This window comes from Notechis scutatus, chromosome 1 (assembly GCF_049901735.1).
Source record: "Notechis scutatus isolate UNSWTSFEM ecotype Mainland chromosome 1, rNotScu1.2, whole genome shotgun sequence".
NCBI lineage: Eukaryota > Metazoa > Chordata > Lepidosauria > Squamata > Elapidae > Notechis > Notechis scutatus.
This window is the reverse complement of record NC_142009.1, coordinates 315,251,368-315,264,658: the sequence shown is the minus strand read 5'-3', so window position 1 is coordinate 315,264,658 and position 13,291 is coordinate 315,251,368. Positions and strand designations below refer to the sequence as shown.

General features: G+C 38.5%; 1 protein-coding gene across 1 annotated transcript; it reads right to left on the bottom strand.

The window, feature by feature from the left end:
• Positions 1-3,154: 3,154 nt before the first annotated feature.
• LOC113413646 (potassium channel, subfamily K, member 16-like) lies at positions 3,155-11,270 on the bottom strand. The gene is made up of 5 exons (XM_026670067.2): positions 11,027-11,270; positions 10,559-10,679; positions 8,397-8,563; positions 5,551-5,719; positions 3,155-3,547 (listed from the first exon to the last, which is right to left on the bottom strand). Exons 1-5 carry the CDS (start codon positions 11,219-11,221, stop codon positions 3,285-3,287), a joined length of 915 nt encoding a protein of 304 aa, XP_026525852.1. The 5' UTR covers positions 11,222-11,270; the 3' UTR covers positions 3,155-3,284.
• Positions 11,271-13,291: the final 2,021 nt, after the last annotated feature.

The following is a 13,291-nucleotide window of genomic DNA, read 5'->3' as shown; positions in this document are numbered from 1 at the left end:
ACTTTTGCATTGCATTTAGTTATTACAAGACTGCAGTCTTATTTGCATGCCCTCAGAGACACACCCTCTCAAGAAGAGCAGTGAAATTGTACACAATGTTCTCCACCTGCTTTTACTCAGACAGTGCTGAGCTCTTAGAAAGTACTTTTCCCATTTCCCTTCTCTTCCTCTGATTATGGTTTCTTCTGTTGGCTTATTGCCTCAGGGCTTTGTTTTGAAAAGGTGTGAACTGTTGAAGCAAGCTTCCCATCATTGACAGGAATTCATTCTCTCCTTTGCCTGAAGGTAGACATTGTATTGATTTATTACTTGTGAGGCATATTTATGTATTCGTCACCTTGTTTGCCACTTCTATTATTTAGTGACTTTATATGGTTTACGCAACGGGATTTAAACTCTTAAGTACTTAACTCTTAAGAACTGAAACCAAACCGAACCAAAGACATCCTACAAGTATAAGGAAAAATAAGAATACCCCATATTCCCCATGAAACTGTAATCAGGGAGCAAAGCATTATATCCTATTCCATGGTCTGACGAAGCAGCCAGTTTTTTTATGGTTTCATGGAAGCCTATAAAGATTGGATTGGGCCATGTGGCTCTCAGAGGATACAGAATTACAGAATAAAGTTGGAAGGGACTTTGGAGATCTTCTAGTCCAACAACCTGCTCAAACAGGAGATCCTGTACTATTCTGGACAAATGCTTGCTCAATCTGTTCTTACAAACCTCTAGTGACAGAGCAGCTACAACTTCTGAATGCAAGTTGTTCCATTGACTCCTTATTTCTAGGTTAGATCTCACTTTGTTAATTTCATCCATTACTACTTCTTTTTCCCTCAGCTTGACCCCTCCCTCCTCTCTGTGACAATCCTTCAAATATTGGAAGACCAGTATCATGTCACCTCTAGTCCTTCTCTTCGTTAGACTAGACCCGTGATGACAAACCTATGGCACGTGTGCCAAAGCTGGCACACAGAGCCATTTGTGCCGGCACGCAAGCCGCAGGCAAACTTACCTCACTGCACATGCACGCGCCTCCCTGCTGATTTTCAGCTGGTTTGAGGCCTTTTTTGGCCTCCCAGGCATAAGGAAAACCTCTGCAGCCTGAAAAATAGGCCCATTTCATCACTTCCTGTATTTCCGGAAATACCGGAAGTGATGAAACGGGCCTATTTTTCAGGCTGCAGAGTCTTTCCTCAAGCCTGGGAGGCCAAAAGAGGCCTCAAACAGGCCGAGAATCAGCTGGGAGGTGCAGTGCAGGTAAGGGGGTGGGGATTGCGTGCACATGCGCCAGGAGCATGGGAGACACACAAATTGCCTTCTGGGTGCTGGCACGTGAGCGCACGTGCACAAGTGCACACACCACTGGACTAGACCTTCCCAATTCCTGCAACTCTGTTCTTGACACTCTATTCCACAAGGCAGCTACTGAGGAGACCTATCATAGGTCTTAAATTGCTTTATAATTGGAACTTGAAGTGCATTAGCTTTTCCAGAACTTAATGATCAGGCAGAAAGAATAAGAAAAATGTTCCCATTGTAATCACTCCCACTTCAGTTACTAAGGACTCTAAATGTACTGCTTTGGTTTGGGTTTTTTTTTCAAAGCAAGGACAGCCTTAAAGTTTTGGCATTGGCACTACACATAAACAGTCTGTATAATTTTTACTGCAAAAAGAAAGGAATTCTGAACCATAACTCTTTTAGCAAGTTACACGAACATTCTTAAAATATTTAATATCCACACTAGGCAACAATAAACCACTGGCACTGATTTATCAAGAAATACTGTAGGTGGCAGCCTCTTGCCAACTTTGGCTGATCTTGTAAAAGCTAAACAGACTCAGATTCTGATGTAGAAACTACCAGGAAATCTCAGGGCTGTCGGCTAAACTGCAAAATTGCCACTGCTTTATTTTATAATAGTTTTCCAATCTTTTTCCATAACATTGCAAAGAAACCTAGATTAGCATGTCTGTGTAATCTCTAGGAACTGGGTTTAACTAGAGGGATTTCTTCATTTTTGGAAAACGGTGGGAACAAATAAATGCTGCCTTGCAAGTTAAATGTAAACAAAGTATATTTTCAACATCAATTTTCACTATGTTTGAAATCTTGAGGCTGAATAAGAATTTATCTCCAAATTTATTTCAACATACACTTTGTTTGGGCATTCAGCTCAGCTACTTTCAACTTTTTCAAGTATAGAGAAAAGGTTTAGAAATAAGCTATAATAATATTTTAGTAAAAGACATTATATAGCACTCCTGGCTTTTGGGAATTATAATAATCAGTGTTTTTTTCCTATAGGGCATTGTAATAAGATTTAGCTGAAAGTCGTTATAACTTATTCTCAAAATTTTCTATCAGCATGAGAAGTTCTCTTCTCCATATTTACAATGCCCCAAACAGACATATTTTCAACTTTTGAACAAATGCATCAAATTATTATATATAAATGAACCCTCTTGATAAGTGAGCTAGGTTTACTTTTTTGTAAAGAGCTTGTTTTTTCTCCATTCAGACATTTGGACTCCACCCCTGGATCACCCTAATCAGAGAATCTGTTGTGTGTTTTTTTCAAACAGATCCCATGGCTTGACTACATTTGAAAATCCCTGAACTGCATCATATGTGCAGGAATGGACTTTCTGCCCTGGTTGGGCACTGTGGGTATGTGGTAATACTGGATTTCTGTGCTGTACGAGGGCTCAGGTTAGATTTTCAAGTTCCTCTCCAACTCTTATAGTCGATGCTTATATGATCTTAGATGATAAAAGCTATTGGAAAGCAAGAAATTCATGCTAAATTTGTTGCCCCTAAAGCAACAACTCTTTGAACTCTTTGAATTTGAAGCGTAAAATTAGAGTCTTTCTCATCTTACAGACTAATAATTCACCTGCAAAATTTTGAAAAGTGAGGACCCATTTTTCCCCTATTTTAAATTGGGTGGCCACATAGATTACAGACCTGACCTGTAATAACCTGGATGACCACTAGATAATTATTTGGATTTTTGCAGTCCAAATGTGATAGTTCTGCTATTAAGCTGCAGTTCTGAAAATTGAGGTGGCAGAAATTTGAGAAAATATATTATGAAGAATATACAGTATTATGAAGGTTAAACGTGTACTGTGGAAAGCAGAATAGTTTTTTTGCAGGCTTGCTGTTTATTTCACATTTTAAACATAATTTAAAATCAGCGAGCTACTTTTCAAAGCAACCAGCAAAATACTGCAATGATATGAAATATCAGTGAAAAGTCAAATAGCAGTCTACAATTATAACTGGTTTCTTTGTCCATCTCTACTAGAATGTAACTCTGAGCCATCTTCCAGTGAAGAAGATGGATCCTTTTTTGAGTTCTTATTTTTTTTCCTGACTGTCTTGACCTGAAGATAACCCTCAGTGGGTTTCTCATTTGGGTCTTCCAGTAATGTTGTCAGTAAATTAAACAGTAGTGCTATCCAAGCAAGTCCAAAGATAATCCAAATTGCTACCACACTCCGATAGCCAGGGAAGTACAATTTGTCATGTTGCCTCCCTAGAAACACAGAAGGAAAAGCTGGATAAGGCAAAATAATTTAAAAAGCAAATGCATGTTATCTGAATACAGAATACATATTTTATATGCTATCATAATAAATAAAATAATAATGTGTTTCTATCTTTAATTGCATCATGGTTGCACATTCTTCTTCCTTCATTTCCTCCCTGAATTGTAAACCCGAGCTTGATCAGGGGTGGGATTCAATTGGTGTTACTACCGGTTCTGTGACTAGGTTTTGCGCATGCATAAGCGCTTCACGCACACAAGCGCCTGATGTGCTCTGCACGCGTGTGTAAAACAACCTTAGACTGTGTGGCCTGGACAGCTTAAAAGCGCTGCGCACATGTGCGCAGCATTTGAAAAGCCTCTTTTCAACTTCTTTGTGCCACGTAAAGCAGCTGAGGTTGAAAAAGCAGGAAATAAAGGACAGGTAAGAGCCTGGGCAGGTGGGTGGGCCAAAGAGCAGCAAACACAGTACCAGTTCGGTGTCTGCTGCTCTTCAGAGCTACTGGTTCTATAGAACCAGGCAGAACCAGTAGCATCCCACCCCTGACTTGATGTTTTCTTCCAAATTAGATAAACAATGTGTTCAGCTTTGAAATTCAGCTGCCACATTTTTTTAGAGAGTTAGAGGAGTTGAAAAGTTCAAGGTTATTCTGTGTGTTGTATTAAGAATTTCCAGTTGCAGTTAATTGGTTCTCGTGATTTATGAAGTGTAGAAGTGGAAGGAGAGAAGGGAGGAGAGAAGGTGGGTTCTGTGTAACACTTGAAAAAACTTTCACTTGGGAAATTGCTTTTGACATGCCAGATCTGTTCCTAATAAATCAATTGGAGAGATAACATCTCGGAGTGATTGATATCATGGATACTTTCTGGATGCTTGACACAATGTATATTAATGTCTTTCAGCCATGGCATCTTCAACATGTGTGGACTTCAACTCTCAGAATTTGTCAGTCAGCCTTCATGCAGAATCTGGGGAATTCTGGGAGTTGTAGGTCACACATCTTAAAGTTGCCAAGATTGAAAAACACATTGGTGTATACAGTATCATCATTATCATCATAATACTTGTCATTATCTTGTGTCAGAAAAATGATGTCACTTCTCCTACATAAGACAATTATTGAATTCTATTCCACTGAAAATTAAGGACAGCTTTACAGACATTCTGCAGAAGATTTGGGGCCCCAGTCCATGTTCCTATTCCTAACAATAGTAATTATTATTGTTCCCTTAGCTTTTAACTAAAGGCTCACACATATGTATAAACAACCATATGATTAAAAAGTTGGACTGAATTTGTAATTCAAGGCAAAACCTATAATCATTTTCTCTTCAAACTCAACAAGATCCATTTGAAAACTGACATTGGCATAGTCTGCTCCAAAGCCAGGGAAGCACAAGTAGTAAAAGAGCTGGGTTTTCTCTTCTGGAAGGAACTCTTTCTTAAATTAAAAGGAAGGGAATCTTCTCAAGAAAAAGGAGAAAATACTAGGATCTAAAATACTAGTCTTATTTTGCTTAATGCATGACACTAGAATATAGTTATGCCTTGTGGGCTATATGAACTCAGCCCATGGGTTCAATCTGCTACCTGGAGAATTCTGGGAGTTGAAGTCCACTCTTTTTTAATTATAGTAAATGGAAGGTGATTGTTCTCTCTCTTGGGGATGTTGCTTCAGACCATTGAACTTAGGACTGTGCCCAGTGCATCCAGAGATGTCCAGGTATGCAGCAACACTCCTTTGAATGTTATTCAGCAACCCGTGTTACCCACAGGCTAAAAAAGTTCCCAACCCAGCCTTGTAATATCTGGTCAGCACAGTGTTGCAACCACATACCTCGAATGCCCAAAGTAGGGCCTCTTCAACCCCCAAAGCCATTCTAAAAGTCAAGTCTTCATTTAGTCTCTTAACTGCATCAGAACATACTGTATGGTAGGAGCCATCCTCATCCAAATAGGAAGTATTGTTTTGAAAATGTTACATACTTACCTATCATATAATCTCCAAACCCAATGGTGCTAAGGGTAATAAATGTAAAATAAATCGCTTCACTGTAGGACCAGCCCTCTATTTTTCGAATGATGACCGATGGCACACAAAGAAACACTAGTATTCCCATAACCAGGAAGAACAGAAGTGTCAAGCCCCTTGCTGTTTTCTGAAAAACGAAGGAAAAAATGCTGATTTGAGACAAGAAAATTGCCCTGGGTACAGACAGCTGCCTCTGCTTCCCCGTCTGCCTGTCTATCTGCTTGCCTATTTCCAGGACTTCTATGGTCTTATATTGCCTCCTATCTCAAACAGGTAGTCTTCAGGTTACAACCACAATCAGGACCAGATTTTTTGTTGCTAAGCAAGACAGCGGTTAAGTGAGCCATACCTGATTTTATGCCCTTTTTGCCACAGTTGTTAAGTGAATCAAGCAATTGTTAAGTGAATTCAGCTTCCTCTCATTTTCATTCCTTGTCGGAAGCCTACTGGAAAGGTTTCAAATGGAGATCACATGTTCCTGGAATGCTGCAACTATCATAACTATCTCGATTGCCATGCACCCAAATTCTGATCCTATTACCATGGTGGTGTTGCAACAGTTGTAAGTGCGAGGACCAGTCATACACCAGTTTGGTACCATTGTCATTTTGAATGGCCACTAAATGAATGATTGTAAGTTGAGGACTACTTGGGGATTCATGGGCTACATTGTTGCATATTACTTTCCCACTCTTTTGCACAGTGTTATAATGCATTTAGTGTATTGATCTGAGTGCTATCTTTTAAGCCTTCTTTAGGAATGTAGAGAAATTGGACACCCTCAAGTCTGGTGCTGAGTCATTGGGAGGGCTGAAAAAGGAACGCTGGGAAATGCTGGGAAAGCTGGCAGGAATAGCCAACACCCTAGAAGATCTTGACAGACTTGAACACTGGGCCCTATGTAACAAAATGAAATTCAATGTAGAGAAAAGTAAAGTCCTACACTTAGGCAAGAAAAACCAAAAGTACACATATAGACTGGGTGAAACCAAGCTCAATAGCAGTAACTGTGAGAGGGATCTTGGAGTCTTAGTGGACAACCAGCTAAATATGAGCCAGCAGTGGGCAGCAGCAACCAAAAAAGCTAATGCAATCCTAAATTGCATTAACAGAGGGATACAATCAAGATCAAGTGAGGTACTAATACCACTCTATTTCAGGCTGCAGAGGCTCAAACAGGCCGAGAATAGTAGTGCAGGTAGACCCACACCTAGAGTACTGCATCCAGTTTTGGTCACCACACTATAAAAAAGATGTTGAGACTCTAGAAGAGCAACCAGGATGATTAGGGGACTGGAGACTAAAACATATGAAGAACGGTTATAGGAATTGGGCATGGCTAGTCTAGTGAAGAGAAGGACCAGGAGAGACATGATAGCAGTGTTCCAATATTTGAGGGGCTACCACAGAGAGGAGGGGGGTCAAGCTATTTTCTAAAGCACCAGAAGGCCAAACAAGGAATAATGGATGGAAACTGAACAAGGAGAGATTTAATCTGGAAACAAGGAGAAATTTTCTGACCATGAGAACAATCAACCAATGGAACAGCTTGCCTTCAGAAGTTGTGGGAGCTTCATCACTTGAGACTTTCAAGAAGAAATTGGACTGCCATTTGTCAGAAATGGTGTAGGATCTCCTGCTTGGGCAGGGGGTTGGACTAGATGACCTACCATATCCCTTCCAACTCTGTTAATCTGCCTATACTACCACCAGGATCATATATGCTAGGAGTGAAGGTGGCTGCGAGGCTCCATAGCATTCAAGCAGCAGCAGCAATATAGAAAGCCTGGTAACTACAAAGGCATCATTTCAAACTGTGTCAGTGATAAACCATTCCTGAATTTCACCAAGAAAACTACCATATGTGGATAGATAATATAAATTGGTTGATCATGAATAAGGTATATCTATTGGATCACCAAGAACCAACACTGCCTTGATGACACACACCAAATGAGAAAAATTGGGATAGCTTAGAGAGAACAACAAAGATAATCTTCAGAGCAAAGGGTGAAAAAAAAATGTTAAGTAATAAGAATTGGATTGTATTCTTTGTTTGTGTATGTGGCAGGCTTAAATATCAAAGTTTAAGAGAAATATTTTAAGATAGGGGTGTCCAACCTTGGAAACTTTAAATTTTGAGGACTTCAACTCCCCAAATTCCCTAGAATTCTACATGAATGCTGGCTGGGCAATTCTGACAGTTGAGGTCCAACAAGTCTTAAAGTTGCCAAGGTTGGCTTCTCCTGTTTAAGATGAGTTTGACAATGGAGTCAATTAGGGTATTCTGCATATTGGAGAGCTTCAGCTTGAGAGCGGAAGCATTTCTGCCTGATAATTTGCTTTGAATTTATCATATTAAAACAGAAGTTAACTTAAACCTCTCTAATGGTGCAATCATTTGATGCAATTTGGAGTTAATTAAGTACAGGAAAACAGGAGCAGATTTCTTTTAAAATCTGAGATATTGTGCCCTGGTTTGGCCTGGATTAAATGAACCATTTGAACTGTTTTGGGGTCTCTGGTTCTGTGCATTAACCCATAAATCAGATTAATGGACTAGACATATTTTGTTTCCAGAAATGGATTTAATTAAATTATACAGCTATTCAATATATCCTGATAGCTACACCACTGTAACTTTAGTATGGATATGTTTTGTTGGTAATGTGCAGCTGCAAAACAGATTTAAATGATGGTTATTTCTGTTTGACTGACACATGAATCAGACTATACTTCAGTTAAATTATCATCTTAAGCTTATTTTCATAAATAATCATGGAATAATTTTTTTAAAAATTTACCTTCTTTACACCTTTCCTATACAACCATTTAGCTAGCCGTTCGCAGACCATGGAGAGCATCTTGCCAATATGCTGCAAAAAGACAATATTCAGAGGAATTCCAAAGAGAGCAAAAAAGACACAGAAAAGCTGACCACCAGCTGTTTTGGGAGAGAGGTTTCCGTAGCCTGTGAAAACATGAAATTTACAGAGAATATGCTGGTGAGCATTATGTTATGTTACAACAAAAAGTTTGCCCTTTAACCTGAGCAGATGACAGACTAGAACCCCAATTAAAGATGTATATTATTTATTACTATTGGTACTTCCCTCCTGCCTTTTCAAGCAAGATACAATTTGAAACGTAATTCTTTTTCATTCAGGATGTCATTAATTTGGAGTTTCCAAATGTCACCTTCCTTGTGTTCTCTAAGGCCTTCATTTTCTTGATTATCAGCCTAACTGGATTTCTTTACTAGACATATGCAACTTTTTAAAGGAGATAAAAACCAAGATAAAAAAAGTTGCTGAGGCGAGAATGAAACCTAGATATTAAATGTAATTTTGCAGTTTCTCTGCACATCTTTTATCTTTTTCTTGTCCTTGGTACAAAAAATAAAGACCATTCAAGGGCAACTGGTAGGGGTGGAATGCAGTTGAGGAACAGCAATAGTGACCAATGCCAAAGTAGTTTGGGGTCTTAAATAATTCACACACATTTTTATAAGAATATTTCTATTATCAGAATATTTTCATATTACAATACTCTTTCAGTTGTATTGACTCATGTTTATTTCCACTCTAAGCATGCAGTTGAAATAAGCAACATGTTCTACATGGTTTAAAGAACAGACAATGTTGTTTTAGGCTGAAATCCCAAGAAGACTTAGCCAAGCAACCGGAAATAATCAGCAAACCCATGTATCTGTTCTTCTAAATGAGTTAGCCAAAAGTTAAAGTAGCCTGGGTTACATCAAATCCAAAGGCTTCGCCTTCCCAGGAGACCCAAACAAGCCCTATTTCTTGTTCACCACAGTTTTGAGCAAATACTAATCATATTCTTTCTTCCCTATCAGCTGCCCTTGTATTTGTCATGCATTTAGAAAGTCGGAGAAGACGGTTATTATGTCTTCCATGTGGAAAATACAAAATAATGATATTCTCTCATATACTACAGACATGATAATGCATAAAGAAGAAATGCATCTGCAGAAAAGTGTTTGTGGTTTTAATGTAGTCCATTTAGAACAGCAGCCCTCAACCTTTGGGGCACCAGGGACTGGTTCCGTGGAAAGAGGTTTTCCCACGGATGGGGCTTCACTTATTTATGCGGTCCGGTTTCTGGCATGCCACGGATCAGTGCCAGTCCATGGAGCAGAGGTTCAGGACTCCTGATTTAGAAGAATTGGTATGACATGCTGAATAAAAGCTGTGATTCTGCATAAATTTTCTTGAATTGTGCAGAAAACGTGTTTGTTTATTTATTAGATTTTTATTACGCCTTTATTACTTTATAAGTAATTAAAGGTAGCAAACATGCCTAATTCTTTTCCTATTTTTTCCCACAACAACAACCCTGTGAGGTCAGTTGGGCTGAGAGAGAATGATTGGCCCAAAGTCATCCAGCCAGCTTTCATGTCTAAAGCAGGACTAGAACTCACAGTCTCTTGGTTTCTAGGCCAGCACCTTAATCAGTATACTAAAATGGCCCTATAAAATGTTTAAAAGTCTTTAAAAAAACTTTTTAAAAATCTAAACAATTAAAAACGTTGGATTGTCACTGGGGCTGGGCTAATAGTTTATTACAAGCATTTGTAGTGACCTTTCGCATTGGATAGATTTTCCCACAGCAGTCTGTTTCATAACATTGCTGTAATCATAACATGAGAAACCTTCATATATGGGCCTGTGAACTTTTTAGTGAATGGAATGAGGTTAAATGGATTTTTAAAAAGTTATCTATATTTATGACCAGAGACGTTCCTCAGCTTTGTATTTTATCTTCTTAACTGTTTCCCTTTTGATTAAGATCACAGCCTCTTTCTACATATGTATTAAAACAAGTGTATTTGAAATTTCAAGCTCATGATTTTGTATCATTTTGTTGCTTGTACATATACATGGTTGACTGTACAAATGTGATTGATAAACAAACATTTAAGGGAGAAGCATAAGCAGTTTACCTATTGTGGATAACATAGAACCCACAAAGAAGAAAGAATTGCTGAAATCCCAATTGTTGTGTTCATCAGAGAATTCATTTTCTGCTGGATATATGCCCCTCCTAATAGTTTCCATCAGATTCTGTAATTAAAATGACATTTGACATTGCAATAACCATAACTGATGATCAAATAACATTTATTTCTTTATGTGTTTTTTGCTACCAAGCTTTATCTTCCAATTCTAGGAACATCTACCAAATAAAATTGAATAGAAAAGATAAAACCTTTTCAAAATATCATAGCCTTTTCTTTTAAACTTCTAATTAATACATACAGCTTAAATACATCAATTTCATAATTAAAAAGGGAAGGAGATGGGATGGGATGGGAAGGGAAGGAATTTTTTTATCTCCACTGATTATATTCAAAGCACCACAGTTTTTGGATTCATTATTTTCTGGATTCAGTTTAGAAAGAATGGCCTACCTCCACAAAGATGTTCACCTCCACTGCACTGAGGGAGGTAAAGTTCTTCAGAAAGTCCTCCTTCATTCTAAAGGCGATGCCTTGTTTTAGTCTCTCAGCATCTTTTTCCAGAACCTGGAAGATGAGAGCACCCACCAGGAGATAAGCAAAGTAGCCAGCTGCTAACATACAGCTCTGTGCTCTGCTGTAGAACATGGTGGCCTGTGGGAGAAAGCAAGCAAAAAACACAGAGAGTCTGGTAAACACGGCCTTATTTGTAATTTTGAAATCCCAGTTGGGCAGTTCTCATTTGGGCTTGGAATTTGAACTGATATTGTCAATCTTGACTCCCCCCCCCCTTGCACACACACCCCCGCTTCCCCCCATAGTCTCAGGGTTAACAGCAGTGTAGGGACTTCCTAAGTAAAGCAAAATATTGTTTCACAAACTTCCCAGGATAATTTTGTAATTGCTCTGGCCTCACTCCATAATTTTTCCAGTTGTTTTTTTCTTCCCATGATAAACCCATTAAGTAGAACTGGCTTCACAATATTTTTTGGTAGCATTAACAACTGCCTGGAAGCATCCTCTGTAACAAATGCTCCAGGCAATTAGTCATTCTGTCTCCTCACTTTTCTGACTCCATTTTAAAATGTAGCCAGGACTATTAAAACTATTTTCATTATTTGCCAGGATCAAGATTCTATGAATGTTTGCAGGTCTGAACAGCTCATATAAAACTGACAACCAAATAACACTTGCCCTTCCTGGCAAATAACTGAACACAGAGAACCAGAAGTTAATCAGTGCTCATCTATTTCACATTTAAACATATGATTATTATGATTGGTCACACAGTCAGCTAGATGTTTATGGGGATTTTATCCATCTATTGCAGGGGTGTAAAACTCAATTTCATTGAGGGCCACATCAGGGTTCTGTTTGACCTCAGGAGGGCAGGGATAGGCGTGGCCATGTTGGGGGCGCCTTTGGTCGCCCAAGCGCTCTGCCAGAGAAAACGGGCTCCCAAGCTCTGTTTTCACTGGCAAAGGCACCAGGGGCTGGTCCTTCACTGTTTCCAGGGCAGCCCCGCAGGCCAGATGTAAGCACCCCGCAGGCTGGATCTGGCTGCCGGGCCTTGAGTTTCACACCCCTGATCTATAGCATCCTTCTCAAGGACCTGGGATAGGCAAATGAGATAGTAATAACGTATTATTAAAATATTCAAATTAAAATAAATTATTATATATACAATAATGAGAAATCACAATTGTCAGCTGGCATTATATAAAAATTATAAACACAAATGATATATAAATATGAATTATAAATAATATATTAAATATTACTAATACTATTCTGCCAATTCCTATTAACTCTGAACAATTATAAATTGTTAAAAATATTTTAAAACAAGTAACAATGCAAGGAACACAAAACACAACATATCTGTTCCTGATTTAAAAGGAAATGAAATTGCTGGATGCCCTGTAAAGCCTTAACCCCACCATACCCCCATTGTCTTATATGCCTTTATAGGCATTTTGTATAAGGACTCTTTATGAGTTACCATGCTAAAAGATTAAAAGCTGGGCATTTGAGTCACTTGCCCCTTTCAGTGAGAAACTACACTGCCCTTTGTTAATGTTTCTTCCATGATAGTTGTAGCTCCTGCTTCTGCAATGAGAACTGTAGCTAGAAGGAGCATTGCCTTTTCAGTTAATAGAGAGCTTCTGACACAAGGGATTATTATAATAGGAAGCATCTGGTTGCAATGTCATGTGATCAACTCACATTTATGCCAGTAAAAATAAGAAATTAACTGCAGCTTTTCCAACTAACAAATTTCATTAAAAGGCATAGGCTTTCATAAGATTCATATGATTCATGTCATCATTAGTATAAAGTGGTTTGACTAATGTACAATTTAAATTGGGATAGGTGAAGGGAAGGGAGGGGAAGTTAAGTTGCTTATGCAGAGGTAAATTATATGGCGGCATTTTATAAGTACCATCACAATTAACAATGAAAAATCCATTGTAAAACCTTCTGAAATTGCCTAATACCCTTTTTTGAGTATGTTCAATTTCTCATTTGATATTGCTGCTAATGTCCTGCTTTTTGAGGTCTGCAATTGAAAGCTGAAATGTTTTAATATAAGATTGTCCTTGATTTGAATTCTGATATCAAATTTGTGTGTTTTCATTCTTTTCTGCTGAAACAGTTTGTCCTGTTTGTCCTATGTTGAATCCAGAAGGGCATTGCTGGCACACGGCATATATCACT